The following is an 18,938-nucleotide window of genomic DNA, read 5'->3' on the forward strand; positions in this document are numbered from 1 at the left end:
ATTTGTGTCTTGCTACAATTCTGGCTCTGAACCTTTTGGGCAGTTCCTCATTTTGCTCAGATATGCACTGGAGCTGTAAGGCCTTATTTAGACAGGCGTGTGCCTTCCAAATCTTGTCCAAACATTTAATTCAACACAGCCAGACTCAAATGAAGGTGTAGAACCATCTTAAAAATGAACAAAAGGAATTGACCTGAGTGACCTACATGTGTGTCACAGCAAAGGGTCTGAAATACTTATGTTCATGTGATATTTTACTTTTTCCTTTTCAATTAAAAATTCTATAATTATGGGTTTGTGCAATTGTTTTTATTAACTTTTAACATCAAGCTGCAACAAAACAAATGGTGTAAAATGAAAGGGGGTCCGAATCCTTTCTTTTGAAGGCAGTGAACGCATCAATTATAATGCAGTGGCAGAGGAGTATGTATCTTTTATTTTGTAAAGGAATAATATTCAGTACTATGGTGTTCCTTTTTTATGAAGGTAAATTATCTTCCTTTTAAAATCTGAAACAAACTCTTTGTAAAGGAAGTAAGTTTTCTATACACTTCATTGAAAGGGTTTGTCTCAGATTTCAGATTTCAGGCTTGATGCTGAGTACGCCTGAAACCCTTTCTTTTCTTGTAAAGATTGACTGTAGGCCGAGACAAGGGACATGTAAAGCTGTTTAATTTCCTCTTTCACAGTTTTGGGTTATTTATTTTTTTGGTTCTTGCTTCTAATAAACACTGAGAGTCAGATTATTTCAATGAGCATCTGATTTTCAGCTGCAATTATAACAAAATCACTGTCTCTGCCCTTTGCAGCAATTATTTGTATAGAGATGTGTCAAAAGGGTGCAATCTCACTGTGCTGCATCAACACAAGAGTCAGAGAGGAATTTGAGAAGTGGTGCATCTTTTTTCACCAAACAACTTTATTCTGCTCCCTTGAATTATCTATAGACAGCTTGACAATAGTTATTCTAGGCAACATCAGAGAGCTCAAGCAGAACAGGGATCTACATATTCATGATGTCTTACTGCCATGACCAACAGTTTGGTGTGTTGCAGAGAAAATGTCACTCACCTCAGGGATTTTCTTTCTCAACTTTCAATCTGATGTCTAACAACTGCTGACAAGTAAATACATTATAATGCGCCACTTTGATGCAATATGTCAGTCCTGCATACATAAATACTACTCTTACACATCATGCTCAGTTTTTGTTGAGCATAACACTCAAGTTGTTTGAGTTTTAAGTCAGTAATACTGTATGGTGCACTTTTATATTTTGCTTTAGTTGAATACTGAACTGAACTCACCTGTTTTAGGTGTATCATATATTTGTCCACTTCCTTTAGACATAATGGAGATGCAAAAACATGACACAGGGAATTGTTTAGCTGATGAGATAAGCCATCCACACCCTGATGCATCTTGTTTCATGATAAAGTTAGTTATTTGGGATAATTTTCATTAGCCACACTTAAATATATGGAATTTGCTGCTGAATATTTCTCTGTAAGCCATTTTATTTTACAAAAGTGCTTCAAGTTGTGTTTATGGATCCTGAATATAACACAGCGCAACAAAACCTTGTGTAAAATACACCAAATACAAAAATAGTTAATTTTCCATGATGCCATTCTACACCTCTACAGTACATCACAGTGATAATACTTTTCAAATAGGAAACATTTATTATATCACTCTCTTCACACTTCAGTTCGACTGCTGACATGCTGCTGTGAGAGGTACTCATCCTGACCATGCCAACAAGGAAATAATGGTAAAAGACAGAGACTTCATTGAAATGACCTTTGAAAAATTAATCGTAATAAGGTGTAGTGATACTGTTTCTACATCCGTCTTCTAGACCAGCTAGGTCAAGGCCACTGGCAAGACACTTGCCCAGGTGCCGTGAAAACAATTTAACACATCCAACTTGGACGTGTCTGCCAGAAAACACACCTGCTCAGTAAAAGCTGCCTTACTAGAACTATAAAACTATAAAGTAATATATATCTTAAGTTTATTACACTGTTTTGACACTAAATTAATATTTCACTTGTCAAACTATTTATTAACATAAACTTTGGGAAGAGTAACTGACGGGGGATCTCTCACGCAACAGATGTCTATATAGTTCAAGAGTCAAGCTGCCTGTTTTATTAAAAAAACAACCACTTAATATTACACGGCACAGACTTTTTTTTTTTTCAAAGATATGATAAAGAGAATTAAAAATATTGTTTTGTTGCTTTACAACTCTGGAAAAAACAGAAACACTGGCAGGCTGAGAGAAAACAATGTATCTCTAGAGATAAATTAGCATGCTTCAGTGATAGATAAAATGACACGCAACATGGTAAGCAATTTGAATACATTTTCATTTTGTCTGCGTCGTGTAAGTGGTATTTACATACTGTCACTGTAAACATATGTAAACTGAAATTATTAATTTTCTGCATGATGACACTCTCTCCAACTGCAGTAATGCATAAATGAAATGTTCAAAACTGAACAAATTAGGAGGCTAATCAAAATTTCTAAACAGCCAGCACTCTTAGAGTAAATGGACATATTTTTCATAAATATCTAATAAACTAATATTCTCTCAAATATCATCTGAATTTTGGCATTGCTGCTTTCAAGTTAACGTTTAACTGCACAAATGAAGAGGTCATGGTTGGATCACATGGAAGCCAGGAGCACACTCTTGATCGCACTTGCTTATGACAGGTAGAGGATGTTTCTTTTAAATGCAGCTTTGTGCCCCATGATTATCACTGCAAAATGATGAAAAAAAAAACACCTAAAAAAACCACATTGACTGGCACCGCATTGACTGTCAAAGTGCAGTTTGGTTTTGGACCAGATAGATTTTGTGTGTGTTCATCTGGGTTTTAACCTCCAGAGCTGACAAGAGCTTTTCACTGCGATGAGCTGCAATTACAAGAGGTATTGTTGACTCACACATACGCCACTTTATAGCTGAGGCAATGGGGCATGTGGCTGTTTTCGTACATGTATGAATAATCGCTTTAGTCGCACACTGCAGTGTACTAGATGCAAAGATGCTTAACATAAAATGTCATTTGACCCTTGTCTCATGCGAGCAGGTACTCCAAATAATGGGTAAATGTTGTAAAATAAAAGAAACAAGGGAACAATAAGAACAGACATTTACTGACAAGAAAATGCTTACACCAGTGTATGTGACCTGTATGTGACTAAACAGACAAAAAGTGGTGAAAAAGTAGAGTTGGTCTGTCAATCTGCCTTTAAAAACACCTTTTTAAAGGATCATTCACAAGAGAACAAGAAAATGCTATAAGCCTATGGTATGCACTTACCATGATTGTTGTAATAAAGTAGAATCACTTCCTCATTCACTTCATCTTATTCACCATTTAGGGGGTATACATGTAGAGCACTTTTAGACACTACTAATTTTCTTATTCACCATTTAGGGGGTATACATGTAGAGCACTTTTAGACACTACTAATTTTCTCCACCCCCCCTCCATTTCTATCATAGTCAAATGCATTTCTATTCTGTACAGTATATCAAACCACCATGGGCTGTAAGTGAATGACTCCACCAAACTCGGGGCTAATCAAAAATGAGAAAAGAGGTGATATGTGAAGCTGAGACTTCAGTGTGCGGTCACCCACCTATCACTCAAAGTGGCAGAATTTAAAGCCTTTTGCAGTGAAAATTTATAAAAATAAAAAAAAATCCCCCTTCACAGCTATCATTAAGAGGGAAATTAGATACACTCCAAAACTCTTCTGTACCACGCAGTTTCTGCAAAGTCAGGTACAGGAACATGCATTTTAAAAATTCATTAGGGGTCAATGGGGATTCAAGGAACTGCAATTTTTAGCACTTCTGGGTTTTCTGTATTGTTCATCCTCTGAGGTTGCCACTTGGTTGTGACTTGTCAGAGTGCATTGTGGGATACTATGAGCCCACAGCCTACAGTATATAAAGCTAATCGTCTCTGTGTACATCATCGGAAAAAGTACAACTAGCCTAAGTCAACTCTATGTGTTTGAAATTTCTGACCATTTCAGTGGAATGTCATCAGCTGGGTTGCATACTGCTATGTCAATATTGGAGATCCTGTCAACTCATTAAAAAACACCTGCACTTTAGTTTAATGACAGAAAATCTGTGCTTTTAGCTCAGTCATCATTTTGTGTGGAAGCAGAGATTTTACCTTGATGCTCAGAATCCTGTTCAAAGCGCTTAGTGCTAAGCTGAGGACTGCTTTATTCAACTGGATTGTACTGTCTATGACAGTGTCTGAAAAGTGGATGAGGACGACATTGGACAGCTCCACAGAGCTGAATAGGCTCATCTGCTTTGCTGGGCTCATATGAGCTGATCAGCAAAGATGAGTGGCAAAACCTACACATCTATTTCAGTAAAACCAAATAATACCTCTCTCTTTCTGCGCATATACATCAACATATCCATATGTGATATGCTGACAGAAATAGGTAAAATATGCAGCCTGGGATTGCCTGAGGCTGACAGAGCACTGAGCGGTGACTTAAATGTCATGATGAGCAGTGTGTGCCAGCCGAGAAAGGCTTAATGACACTCTCACATTTCACTGGCCCTGACAGTGATGAGCCTAAACTGGAGCTGATAAACACACAAAAAATGCCGTGTTGTGTCTTGTGCGCGTGTGCGTCTACGCACGGATGCTCATGGTACACAGTTGACAGAAAAATCCTATCACTTAAACATATTGAGCTTGGAGCCACAGTGCTGTTTGGGCTTTGATGACAAGGTCAATGACTCATTTAAAGTGCCTTCACAGTGCGTGATTGTAATTGTGCTGAGATTTTCACATATCAAACCAGCGCCGTCTGTGGTGTTTGAGCATAATTTCTGAAACAAAAACACATTTTATCTGCCAAGTTTGCAGTCAGACAAAGAGAAGAAGAGCATAATTGAGGCTATGATCTGAGAAAACTGCTGACAACAAATACCCCTCGCAGCAGCCACACACATACCAATTTTCACAGAGAGGAGGATTTTAAAATGAAAAACCCTCCCAGCTTTTCTTATACTTCCTGTTCTGGCCACACAGCAGTTACCAATAGCAGTCTAACGTGAATGATTTTTCTTGTGAATGCTAGAAAAGAAAAAAAAAAGAAAAAACAGTCTCTTCTAATGAAAATTCAGCCCTGTTTTTGCTGAGAATCGAGAAAGTCAAGACCTACACTTTGACAACTGAGTTACAGTGACTGAAATATGATGTTATTTTAGAGCTGCATAAGCAACTTGCTCTGGACTGAAGTGTAATGACCGAAACATTTCCATTTCATATTTTGCTCACTGTTGTGCATGCACGGCTCAGTTGTTTGTGTACAATGTGTCAGAGAAGTATTCAAGTATTCCAGACAATTCAATTTTGGTAATTTTTCATGCTATTGTTGGTGGGGTTGGTGATTAACTGTATAATCATACCGTCATCAAATCTAGTTATGTCATAAGTTTTAATACATAACTATTTATTGTACATATTTTGTATAAAGCTGCATCAAAAACAAGCAGAGTACACAACAACACAATATTGTTTCAATACAAGTGGAAGCTGTTAAGTCAACATTTTCCAGATAAAATACTAAAGAACTTGATTTAAAATGAAAATACTTTCAATAGGACTTTTTCTATTGTCATCATCTCAACACACTGTTGAATGCAGAGACTTTTTATAGAACCTGTAGATTAAACAGCTTGTAGGATAAAGACTGACTTTCAGACAGTATTTTACCCACCAAAGCATAAAAACAGCAACTATTACAAGTTTGTTTAGAAGATATTCTGAAATTAAATTAATGTTACATATCTCAACATGCTTTCTCAAGTTGGATGGCAACTTTGTGCAAGTCAAACAAAACACATAAATGAAGAAATAATACAATAAAAAATGACCCTAGCTAAACGGGAATGCTGCTTCCTCTCACTGTCCATGGGAACAAACACAGAACAAATGGAACAAGGGAGCATTCCTGTTTGCTCATGGACATCCGTTTGTTCAGTCGCTGAAATATGAACTGTGCCGGCTGTTAGATGACAGTAAGCAAAACATCTGCTCATCCACAGGGGACAGCATTAGCCTCCCGTGCACTCTACTGCGTTATGATTTATTTGAATTCCCTCAGACTAACACCTGCCTCTTCATGCACATTACAGTGGCAAGAAAATTAAATGCACAGATTTATCGTTGTGTGTTCAGTTTTAATGAGATGAACAGCTTATACATACAGTATGGGGACACATTTATGTTGCATGCCCAAAAGCTGCTCTGTTATTGCTGCCTTTCAACACATGCACATAGGCTTGCACATAATTTGTTTCAGGCTTGAGTAACTGGGCAATTTCATTAAGAGGATAATATTTCTGGTTTTATTTTGCAATGTTCACATTTGTGTATTTGTGTCAGACAGGCAGCCCAAGCTCCTTTTCATTCACCCAGACCAGGCTGACTGGAGAGCAGCTGTCCAGTGAGATGGATGTCTGTTCACTACAAGGGTTGGAAATCTGCTGACAGAGACTCCTGTTCTGTTAGCAGAAGGGGGGGGGGGGGCAACAGGGGGGCACCTAACACAAACATACAGTACCTGTACTGTACATGAATCACCACTGTATCAGCCACCCCACTTCTTTTTTTTTTGGCAGTGAGGACATTGTGGATCTCTAAGTGTAAGACTGTGGTTGTACGTGAGAGTTATTGCCACTGAACCTGGAGCTGACACAGCATTTTTTAGGAGCTTCCTTTAAGAAATTTTTCATGCAAGAACTCTTAGTTCTTTTAAATCAAGGCTTAAGACAGGCGGAGGCACCTTTTATCATATTAAATTTGAGATTATTTATTCATATCTTGAACTCCGCTGCAGCTGTGCTGTAACTTTTATTCAGTCTGTTTCATTCAGTTTTAGCTTAAAGGAGGGATCATACATCTTCCAAGTCTGCCTTAAAGCAATCCTCAGGTGAACAGATGCCCAACACTGGTTCAAAGGGTCTGGGTGCTGTAATCATTCCTCTTGTCCAAACCTAATACAGTGAAAGTAAACTAGTTCTTTCAGTTCTAACTCTGGGACTTTCACTATGATCAAGGTGTTTACACAGGCTATTTATTTTCCAATGAAGCCTTATAATAGCAACTATGAAAGGGTTCTTTATTGACTATGTTGGCAGATGTGACCATAGATTAAACCTTTATTTGCTGTTGCTATGGTTGTCAGTTTTACCCACATCACACAGTTCACACAGTAAAAACTTTCCCAGGCTTCAAATGAGAAAGTTAAATTTCACTGAATCAGCAGTCTTCAAGGCAAAGAGTAATCTTCGCCAACATGTGTAATAATGAGTAATGAGCAGAGCCGTTTCTATATCAACATGCGGCTCCTTATTTTCTTCCTCTCTGTGGTTGTATTGTGCACTGAGTGGTATGTGGAGTATAGTTTGTGTGTGTCTGTGGTCACTCCAGTGATGAGAGTGACATTTCAACCCAGTGCCAGAGTGTTTTCTGAGGAGAAGGCGGGGTGCAGATAGATGCGGCCATGGATCAATGCCACCACCCATACAAATGAGCCTCGGCTGAATGAGAAAGATTACAGCAATCACTTGGGCACACAGCAGATAGGGCTGACAAGAGTGTTTGTGAGCTTTCTGGACACGATGCATTCAGGTGTGAAAGGCAAACAGGGCTGCACCGCAAAAACTAAACAAAGACAAAAGGCCTGTATGGAAGACAGCATCACATCGATAAACACTCCTCAAAACGGAGTATTAACACCTTTTTTTATGGTGGTTTGTTTGAATATGTTTGTTATATGTTTATTTTTCTTTGCTCATACAGCATACTATATTGGGCTAATTGTTTTTGATGACATCCGTCTATCACTTTTGCATTTTGCTTGGGATAAAAGCATCTAATGAATATTGAGTAGCCTACTTTAATGTAATGTATTATGTTCACTGCAAAGCAACCTATTTGTATACTAAAAAGTGCCAAATATAAATCAAGTTTTATGATGAGATATTCTTCACTGGTTGTGTTTCTAAAGCAAATGCATTTTTAAACAAATCAATATTTTTTGCTACTTCGGGAATTAGAGACTGGAGCTGCCATGTACTGTATCGAACTATAACTTTTGATTCCTGGGGAACTCTCTCGAACATGAAAAATCAATACAGCTTAACAGGCCTGCTGGGGTCCCTCTGCAGCGCTACAATCAGGTGGTGACTAGGGGAAAGAGCAGGTGTGGGGTAATGTGCAGTAAGCCACTTTTTGTGCAAATCAGCGCCAGAGAATGGAGGGCAAGGTTTCGCATTTATTCCACAGGTAGGTTGTGAAATCTACCACACAACTTCAATCAGGTGCTGGTGATGCACATACAGTATAGTATACAGTGTGTGTGTGTGTGTGTGTGTGTGTGTGTGTGTGTGGAAAGTAAAACTCACCAGGTCGGTCTTGGGCATATCTGGAAAGTCAGATGAATAGCATGCTGTTGTTTTCCCAAAGCCATTGTCACCAGCGACTTTAGGCGGCTGAGCATGTTGGCGGTATGTGGCGCTCTTCGGAGTCCAGCAGAAGAGGGTGATGGATTCTCGGACACAGCGCTCAATGTCAATTTCTGTGCAACAAAAATTACTATGAGCAAAGTAAGAAACAAATGGGTTGACCTAATGTTGCTTTTTTTCACCCATGGATTGCTTTTTAAAAAAAAAGGCAAACATTGACTTCCACTTGGTTACTGAAATCAGATCTTTTAAAAAAAAAATATATATATATATATACACACCTAAAATATCAAAGATGTACAGTGGAAATTAGGAGCCTTACATTAAGAAGGCAGCTTTTTACATCACAAAATTTTGTCTTTTAGGCAATACTAAATAAACACTTAAGGGATCCCGAATTCATCCTGAGGTCATAATTGTATTAAATATGATGGTAAAAAAAATTCAATAGTCGTGGCATCATTTCACTTAAAAGCTCAGGGTGGTAATCTCTGACGCTAATCTCTGATTTCTCAATTACCACAGACAAGATTTTACCTTGACAAATTATGTTGCTGCTGTGAGAAAATGAATAAATCAAAAAACCAATGAATAGAGAGAGTGAAAAGAATGAGAATAAATAATGTGATTCCCTCCCTTCAATCAGACATAAAGCTGAGGAAATTATGTAAATGTGTTGTGGGAGGTTTAGCTGAAGAGTCGAGAAGCTTGACCTTGGCATTTTGCTGCCATTAATAATTTTAGCAGCGGCGGGAGCTCTTTAAGATAATAACTGGCTTTTGTTTAGCTGCTGTCCCTCATCTGAGCTTTTGTCCCAAAATAAGTTTTTAGTGCAAAGTGAAATTTCCTCTCCCTTCTCCTCAATGCCTCTCCAACAGTATCCATGCTTCTCCTGCTTCTCACATGGAGAATAGAGAGGATTAGGGAGCAGGGACTCACTGGATTAGCCGAGGATTTGGGTAAATTAGGAATTCTTTCCTTAACACTCTTTCATACCGACTGCCTCTCTCTTTCACTCCCCCTTTCCGTGGATAATAAGTAAGTCCGGCTAATTAGCACTCCTTGGTTTGGCCTGCACCTGGGCCAGGCTCAAGTTAAATTATATAGAAGATGTATCTTTTTACCCCTGACCCCCTTTCGGTCCCACAACTGCATCAATGTTAGGGGGTTGTCAGCTCTGAGGGACTAGGACCTCACGGACTCGGTTACAAGGTTCATTCCAGTGAAAAACACACTGGTGGTCTGAGATTCCTTCACTGACAGGCTCCCGAGCAGTTCGCGGGAAATACATTTTCCCTCTCTAGGGCCACGAATGCTGCATGCAATCACTCCTTCTGCTAAAAAAGCAGGGCAGGGACAAGGGAAGAGGAGATTGATAACAGCTTTAACAAGCCTCGGGCTCAGCTGGGCATTCCACGGCAGCCAACTCGGTTAAGGGGCAATTTTTCTTTTTAGTCAGGCAACATTACATTCAAGTAATTATGTATGGGCGTTGACTGTGGGCTGTGACTTGTTGCTTAGTTAAGAGCGACTCAGGGGGGTTGGCAGAATTTGATTGTGGTGCAAAGGAAGAGCAAGCTGACAATAAGAGAAATGAGAGGATTTTGTGAATTAAAACAAATGGAGAAAGTCTCTCGTTTCAATGTTACTACTCATTATTTCATCACAGACACACCATGAAATTGATCATCAACCAACAAAGCCAACCACTGGTGGTCCTTTAATTGTAAACCTTATTAAATAGATAATATTTAATAGAGGTGGGAGAAGTGGAAAGTAACAGTCTTTTGTCTAGGGGTTGGACATCCATCTTTACATGTACCGTAAGTGGGACGAAACATACCACCTATCACATTTTAATAATAATAAAAAAACAAAAAGAGAATGATGTCTGCCCTTGCTCTGTTCAATTGATTCAGACTCAAATGGATGATCACAGTATGCCTGTGAAGACATGTGGCAAACAAGTCCAGTTGTCCGCTGCTTCACTTTTCTTGGATAATGTAAGTGATCAACCAATGCTTATCTGATATTAAGACATACAGATTGTCTAGTTCTGAGGCTAGGAGGCTTAGCAGTGCAAACATTTCATCACCAATCTTAATCCTCGACACATTCTTATCTCCCAGAGGGAGCTGTAAAAGGTGAATAACCAGATACTGTAGCAGTTACCAATAAAGACACTGACTCCTGAGCACAAATGCTGATTGCAAGGAGTGTGAAAATAATATTTATAAATGTAAAACATGATGACAAGTCAAGGCCTGATTTTCAGGAAACAATTCCATATAACCCAAAGGGAAAGTCAGGGTCAAACTGAAGACAATGAAAAACATTGTTTCTCATGAAGTTGAATTAGATTTACAGATTTACAAATTAAAACAAAAAAGTATCTGATGTTGTGGCCAAATGACCTTGCTGGGCATGAGGCACAGATGCACCAGGAACACCAAAAGGGAAAATCAGCAGAGCTGTCCAAAACATTGCTGTAGCCCAGGCATGTTCATACTTGATAGGATTATACTGAATGTGTAAAGTTGTTTTTAATTCTTTGGGGGGGCATTTAATGTTGTAATTGGGACAGGAAATGCTGGGGAATGACATGCAGCAAAACTGTCCGTCCAGCTGCAAGCCAAACTGGGGACTCAGAGCTTTTGCCTCCATGTGGCACAGTACCTGTCCCAACGATTCAGCTTTCAAATCACACCAAATGTGTAAATGTAACATAAAACATCACCAGACTTATCGGATAAAAACACCAGATTGCTATTTGCCAACCGCAGTTAAGTCTGTGTACCATTTTCAGTTTAGGTTCAATATATTTCCAGTCTTTACCCTTGTGCAGCTAGTTTGTTTTAAAGTGGTGCTACTGGCTGGTTTTTTTTTTCGTTTTTGTTGTTACTTCCTGCATGAAATTGTACTGAGATCAGCTCATCAATCCTCTGAGTGTGTTGACTGCACATTGGAAGCCACTCAGAAAAATGACAAAATGACACCATTAATTCAATTTTATGGTTCTGTCAAGTGTCACTTTAAAATGAGAACCTCTACCAGTCCTCGCTAAGAGAGACTGAAGGAAGCTCACAAATAACTCATATTCTCTGAGGTTTTTGAGTTTTTTTTGTTAGTTTTTTTTTTTACTTGAAGCATAACTGTGAGTAAGTCTGAGATGACTGATAAATTTGGCCGCAGGTCAATATTGTCACGACACTTCAGATATTACCTGGGTGCACCTTAACCCCCAATGCTTGCTGCCTCTAATAGGATAGGATTTACTCATTTTAAAATGCCACAGACCAGACGATCAGCCAAATCCCAAATGCAAATGTAAACATGTCATGCCGAATTTGTCATGTACACCCAAACACTCAACCTTCAGCATCGATGTTCTGCTTCTCCTTCTGCCTGTTTTCTTGCAGTGTCCCTATGTGCATCATCGCCGTGAGCGCTGTCAGTGGTTCATAGTTGTTTCTCTCAGAACCTAAACGTCTATAACTACAGCTCATCAGTTCTGTGCCCAGCTCTGCTCAGTGAGACAGATGCTAATGTCCCGTGAAGGAAGGCAAATGCCGCTGCATCATCAGTAAACACACGCTTCCTGTCAGCGGGAGAGCCCCTCGCCTCCATTGTGAATCAATGAAGTCTCCAAACAAGAGAGAGTTATAGATTACCTTAGGCTACCAGAGTAAGCAAATGCATGGGAATCACAAAATGAGATTAATTGCTTACAAATGGTGGGCTGAGACTCACTGGCTCCGAGGCAAAATGTTGCGGCACAGGGCTGACCTGTTTCACATTAGATTTTGTTCAAGACTCTGATACATTGGATGTGATGTAAGACTCGGTTAAACAATAATTTAGTCTTCTGTGACAATCTGTTGGGTCAAGGGATGTTCTGTTGAAAGGAGCGATGACTTACAGTATATATGACCATATAAGTGACATATTGACAATCTGGGGAAACCAGTGGTTGAATGTGACCTCATAGTCTGTATCACTTCCCTTAAATCTGGACCGGGCTGCTTCGTCAGAATATTGGCAACTATAGACTTCACAGTGTTACGTGTAATAGGCTTGTCACTGTGAATTATGGTCACTGGCCCCACTTACTGCCACGAAAGAGAGAAAGAGAGGAGTGTGTCTGAATCATTTAAGAGCCACTGTCCTGTAACGTTATCCTGACCGTTAACTTTTATTCTGACGGTCATAGACAGGAATAGAAAGAGAGCGCGCTTTTTTCCCCCTAAATTTCACAACTAAATGTCATGCATACTTATGCATCTTTCAAAGTTCATCCATCTCAAAGTGTCTACTGCAATGTCCTTTACCATTTTAGCGCTGTCAGTCATCACAACCACATACAAGCTTCCATCACGCACAGGCAAAATGGCAAATCACAATGCCTCTATTAGTAATGTACCACAATTGGGGCATTGTTTAGCTCGGTGGGTTGAGCTAAGTTATAGTCCACGCCGCAGCGGCTCTGGTTCGATTCCACTGGTTGCCCTTTGCTGCATGTCGTTCCCCCTCTCTCTGTCTCCCTTTTCTTGTCCCTCTAAAGCTTTACTGTCGATTAAAGGCCTAAAAGCCCGACAAAATACTTAAAAAAAAATAAAAATAATAAAAAATAAAAATTATATAATGATGTACCACTATATGATGAGTAACAGAAACAATTTCCAATAGTCACTAAAAACTAAAGCATAATGGTTCAATTTGAAAACTGCTAGTTCACAATGTAAATGGTAAATGGACTTGCACTTACATAGCGCTTCTCTAGTCACTTGGACCACTCAAAGTGTTTTACATGTATCGTCACGTTCACCCTTTCACACACACATTCATGCAGCTCTGTGCGTAGACAGGCTCGGAGGCCTTGGAGGTCATACATCTGATGATACATCAGAGGGCAAGTGTGGGTTCAGTGTCTTGCCCAAGGACACTTCGAAATGCAGACTGGGGGAGCCGGGAATCGAACCTCCAACCTTCCGGTTGGTGGACGACCCGCTCTACCTCCTGAGCCAAATATAGTGTTAACATGTTTGCTGAGTGAAATCATTAATTCTCTCCTGCAGGGCCTAAAGACAACATGCACATTCAAGACTCAAACATTCTCTTTGATTTTCCTTTTCAGTCTGTGCAAAGCGTGATCAAGTCTACTTTTCTTCTTTGTTTCATACCGTCCATCCAGCATCAGGGAATGTTTTTCCTGGCTTCACACATGCAGGTCTTGTAGTTACAAGCATGTGGAGCATTTGGAGTCTGCACTGAAACAAATGAATGTGAGCCTCAGTTGTATGAGGACATCAATTCTGCACGCCTGATGGCAGAAAGGAGCAGGTGCGGAACACAAATCAAATATCTACCATAACTCACAGTCTATGTGCTTTACGTGTGCGTGCATGTGAGTGTGTGTTTTAACTACACGAATGTGGGGAGACAGAGCACGCACACACTAGCCATCAATACCTTGCTTCCAACAAATGCTGACAAGCACTATTAGAAATATGCACAATTTATTGACCTAACAAAGTCAGACATATGTTTCCTTCCAAAGTTCTATGCATTATATCCCATGCAATGAATGATATTTACAATTTTAAGAAGGGTTAGAAAGGGAAAAAGACTGTGAGGTTGCGAGCACCATACTAACATGCTGGTGTTGAGCAGATACATTGGGACTGGCACGCTAATATCGGCCCTAACCATTGAGTACAGCTGAGTCAGCTGAGAATCTCACTAGTTTTGCAGGATTACTGGCAACATGAAATAACTTTGACTCGACTTGTTGATCCTGGTAGAATATCAAAGGACCCTAAATTCTGAGAGCTTCGTCCTTGCAGAACCTCAAACGCCTGTGTGAAATTTCATCCACTAGATGTTGAGATAGCAGAATCTGGACCAAGGTGGTGGGCTGACTGACAGGCAGGCCCAAATTGCTCTCCCTAGAGGATCCAGCTGGGAAGGCTAAAAGACAAAATAAATAAACCCCAGCACATTCCCCGCCAATAAGCTCACAGTAGTAAGACCCCTACTGTCATTTAGCAGAGGTGATAAACGCTGTGCTGAACTGTTTGGTACTTGATTGGATTTAGCAGCTTGTGTCTGTAGCAAGTTATATAAAACTATCTGGAGTGTGGACCAGAACATGGCTGGATGCTTAAGTAAACAAGTCCTGTTTGAGGTCACTCTAAAGCCCAGAATTCATTCCTAATATAGTTTAAGAGAGACTGCCAGATATGACACTGTAACTACCCAGGTATACACAAGCTGTGATAATGAGGTTGGCAGAGATATACAGAAACGGGCTGGCAGAAGCTGCCTCTCCAAGGAAATATTGCCAAAGAAGCTGACTGCAGCTCTGGGCCAACATATTTTACCTTTATAAGGAGAACTGGCTCTCCTTTTCCCTTCCGCCTCAATCACATGAATCTGTTGGACCTGGGCAGTAAAGCACAGTGAAGTACAGCAAGCACTGAATTTAAACAGAAGGGGAGAATGCTGGGCTTCGTTTACAGAGTACTCCAGTATCCCCTTTTGGACAAATCGTCCCTGTCTCTGTTGGTTTTAAAACCCCAATGTCATTCTGCCTTTCAGCTCAAAAAAAAGAGGCCTAAGCAGTATTTGGAAATAGAGTTTTAAAGGAAATAGTTTGAGCTATCCCTCAAGTACCGAAAGGTACACTCTGAAGACATACATTATGAATGCTGCTCTCGGATTTTATGTCACCGATACTTCGCTCAAGTAATTGCTTTGTGCAAGTGAAAAGGAGCAGTAAAGTGGTCACATATTATGAGACACTGCTAGGAGTCTTCACTCTCTGTGGCACTGTCGCAAAAAAGAAGCAACATTCCTGGGACAATGTGTCAGTGTTTGTCTATGCCACATTACAAACCCATTGGAGTGAGAGTCAGTCTGTTACAAGTACTTTAAAAATACATGTAACCAAAAGAGTAGTCTTGTAAGTATGCATTTAGTATGCATTAATCCTGTATGATTAAGATCAAGCCCCAGAATTCCTCCTTGATTTGTCAGCACTCCTCTTTATCTTACTCAAGAAAAGTGGCCGAATTGCTCCTCTTGTATTACACTGAAACCTGCAGGGATTAACAACTGTACTGCTGAGTTAAAAGACTACAGTATATTCAGTATTTACCACACCAGCCCGCCCACCTCCTCCCACACCTTACTTCTGCACCACAGGGATATTTCCCTAATGAGACATAATGAGAAGTTAAAGAACTATTATGCAACGTGTGCTGAGATTTGTAATGAACATAGGAAAAAAAACAGATGACGGTGTCTTACATGACGTTACTTAATGTAAATTTTACCCATTTCCGACCCTTTTTTTTAAGCACAGTTTTAAAACAAACTCACTGTCTTTAACTTGCAAATCAGGTAGATGTCTCAGGCAGCCTGTTACCCTCACACATGTGTCGGTAACTCTTAGATTTATTTATTTGTCTCCACCTGCATTTCTTGAATGAGTAATCTTGTTTTTGTGATTGAGAGTCTGACTTCATCTCTCTGGTTCATGTCTAACAGCGCTGAAGAACCAAATAGCAACAACTTACTTTAATGAATATTGTACCACTGTGGCAGAAACAGCCCTCTCAGACTAAAGATGGACTTTGCGATGAAAAAGATAAGTGATGGAAGCACCGGAGGACCACAGGACCAGGTTATGATTTCAGTGGCAGACAATTCCCAGGGTGCAGTCGTTGACTGTTTGACAGATGCGGAGCAGAGTGAGGCACGCCTAGAGCACATCAAGGAGGGAGTCTGTCTGTGTAGGAGTGCAGAGCTGCCGGCTTTGAGGATATCATTAACTCAGACACATCAGCACACATTAGTACTCCCAGGAACGAAACACGGCATCCTACAAGCACCACTCTCGGTTGCAACAGGGCAACCTTCAAGTCAGGTTTAGCTGGGGCGGGAAAAAGTATTTGTGTGTGATTTTATATATAACCACAGAGGCACTACAGCTTAAGGCATGTACAAGGTAAACAAGCCGAAAAGACAGTGGATATTCAAGGACATAAATACCAGCTCATATTCTCACCTGGCAGGTCAGAGAAGAGCAGGATGCACTCGTTAAAACCGTTCGCCAGGAGACGATCTCTGAGTTGCTGCAATATGGCCACTCCGATGCAGAAGGGGAAAGAAGAGTTACCCAGCAGCAACGTGTCCCACAGGTGGAAGATCTTGTGCAGTGGAAACACATCTGCATGGCAGTTGGAGAAATAAACACAACGTGGCAATATTTAACAAAATGACTATAAAAAACAAGAGTGTCTGAAAAGACAAATCCCTGGAGGGATGCACAATAGGATCGTGTGAGCAGGACAATAGAATTCAATGGGCACACAGTGAAAAACGGTAGGTACATAATGAGTATGATTTGCATGTGCATAGTACATTTACTTAACGTGGCTCTATGGCTTCAAAATGGGAAGCTCAATAAGCAAAACTGTGCATTGGCAAGGCTGCCTGGAGGGATATTTGATGTGGGGAGGCAGCTGGGAAAATGTTTTTAGGTGGGTGTTGTTGTGGAAAAATGACAGGAAGAACATCAGGGGGCTGAGGAGCTTGTGAGCAAGGAACCTGCACAGGTTATTTCGAGCCAAATAAAAACCACATCCTGATAATGCATCCCAGTGCACTCATTATTTCAGTTGTATTACTCGCAGGATTTGAAATTTTCATGTCTCCTCCTGATTGAGATTTATGCATGAGAACCAGCACCGTCCACCTGGTTATATCATATTGTCGCTGGTTAACGTGGCTGCTCGGCGGTAGACGTGTGTGTGGGCAGAGTGTGACTGTACTGAGACAGGCAGACAGGCAGGCAGGCAGGGAGAGCAAGAGGGGTGAGAAAATGCCTCGGAGGGCCGGCGCCACATTAGCAGTCAGCTGGGCAGACCGGTGCATGTGAGTGACAGGCAGTGTGTCTAGGAGTGTGTGTGTCTATATGAGAATGGAAGATGACCCTCCAACCTTGTCTCATATTGGATTGGGGACATTAGCAGTCAGAGGGGCACGCCTCTTAAACTGGACTCACACACTGCCTCAGGGGGAGGATAAGGGGTAAAAGGGTCACACCTCCCACCTTCTACAGCAGGAGTGGTCTCCGTGTGAGTGTGGGAATTAAATACCCCACTACAAAGTGCAGGGTTTGGATTTATAAATCAATGGACAGAGTGTGTCAAGACAATTTAGTAACAATTAGTGCAAATCACATGTGTTAAGAGTCTGCGGATGAGCAAAGTTCTACAGTTAAATACCCCGAATTATTCCAAGGAGGCAAAAAGTTATTCAAACAGTTGTAGAGTAAGATGGAGCCACACCAAGAAGACAGAGGTTAATTGCATATAATTTAATTTGTAGCAGCGAGCTGTGACCCCTGCTCATAAGCCCGTATTTCAGAGCTCCAGCTGTGCTCGGTGAAAGATAAAAGCGTAATGCTGCCATCAACTGACAAACTGCACGCTGAGAGCCAGCCAAAATAAAACCTTTATGTAGCTCTCATGCAGTGCAGAAGGCGAAAGGACATACAGTACATGACGTCCAAATTTTGGTTTCAACTAATGGAGAAAAGATTGGACATTATTTATACTCTTATTTAATAGTTTTGCTAAAACTAGACAGAACTCAGAAATATCACAGCCAAAATTATATAAAGTTGTCCAGTGAAGTAGTTTTCCATTTGGCAAATCTTCATTTTGGAAATTATCATGTACCCGCAGGCACCCAAATTGCCATGGTGAACCCATAACTTTAATAACTGATAAAAACTGATGCAAGATGACTACCTATATATAAACAGTCACAATAGAAGCCTATCAAACAGAAGCTGAACATCATAATGCAGGAGGCAGCTGGGTACTTCAGGGGGCATGAACAAATCTTCTCACAGGGAATGGCTCTGCCTATAAAGGTTTGTCTGATAGTTGTTTCTGCCATTGTTGATGTGTGTTTTTTTTAAAAGCTTTCAAGAGTTTAAGAAAAACAAGGAGTAAGAGTATTTTTCCTGAGCCCTAAATCTAATGGTGCACTTGGGAGTTATACTATAGAGAAGGAAAAGATTCATGGGTAGGGCACAAATTAAATTTATGGCATCTAGATAGTACAAATAAATATAAAGTCTTCAATAAAAATGGGCATCTTAAGTTGTAGAAATACATCATGCCCTCCTCCAGGTTCTCCTGAGGAAAACAAGTTTGCCGATAAGTGTTGATGAATTTTTATAATGTATTAAATCCATATTTATTAAAGGCTTTTTATGTTTTACATCCTAGAAGTCAGCGCCTGGAATTGATTTTGTCTGCCACATCTTACCCATGTATCTTACATACCATATTTTTTCCTTTTTAATATCACCTCAAACCTCATTTTC

The 18,938-nt window shown here is 40.2% G+C and overlaps 1 protein-coding gene across 1 annotated transcript in view; it reads right to left on the minus strand.

Annotated features, from left to right (window-relative positions):
• Positions 1–18,938, minus strand: part of tbck (TBC1 domain containing kinase) — a 44,233-nt gene that overhangs the window by 13,654 nt on the left and 11,641 nt on the right. Inside the window, exons 22-23 of the mRNA XM_085780654.1 lie at positions 16,605–16,766; positions 8,477–8,649 (exon numbers count right to left, since the gene is read on the minus strand). Of these exons, the coding sequence (XP_085636780.1) occupies positions 8,477–8,649; positions 16,605–16,766 (335 nt within the window). The remainder of the gene's footprint in view (positions 1–8,476; positions 8,650–16,604; positions 16,767–18,938) is intronic.

Source organism: Trachurus japonicus, chromosome 1 (genome assembly GCF_045865225.1).
Source record: "Trachurus japonicus isolate A0001 chromosome 1, Traja_1.0".
Lineage (NCBI taxonomy): Eukaryota > Metazoa > Chordata > Actinopteri > Carangiformes > Carangidae > Trachurus > Trachurus japonicus.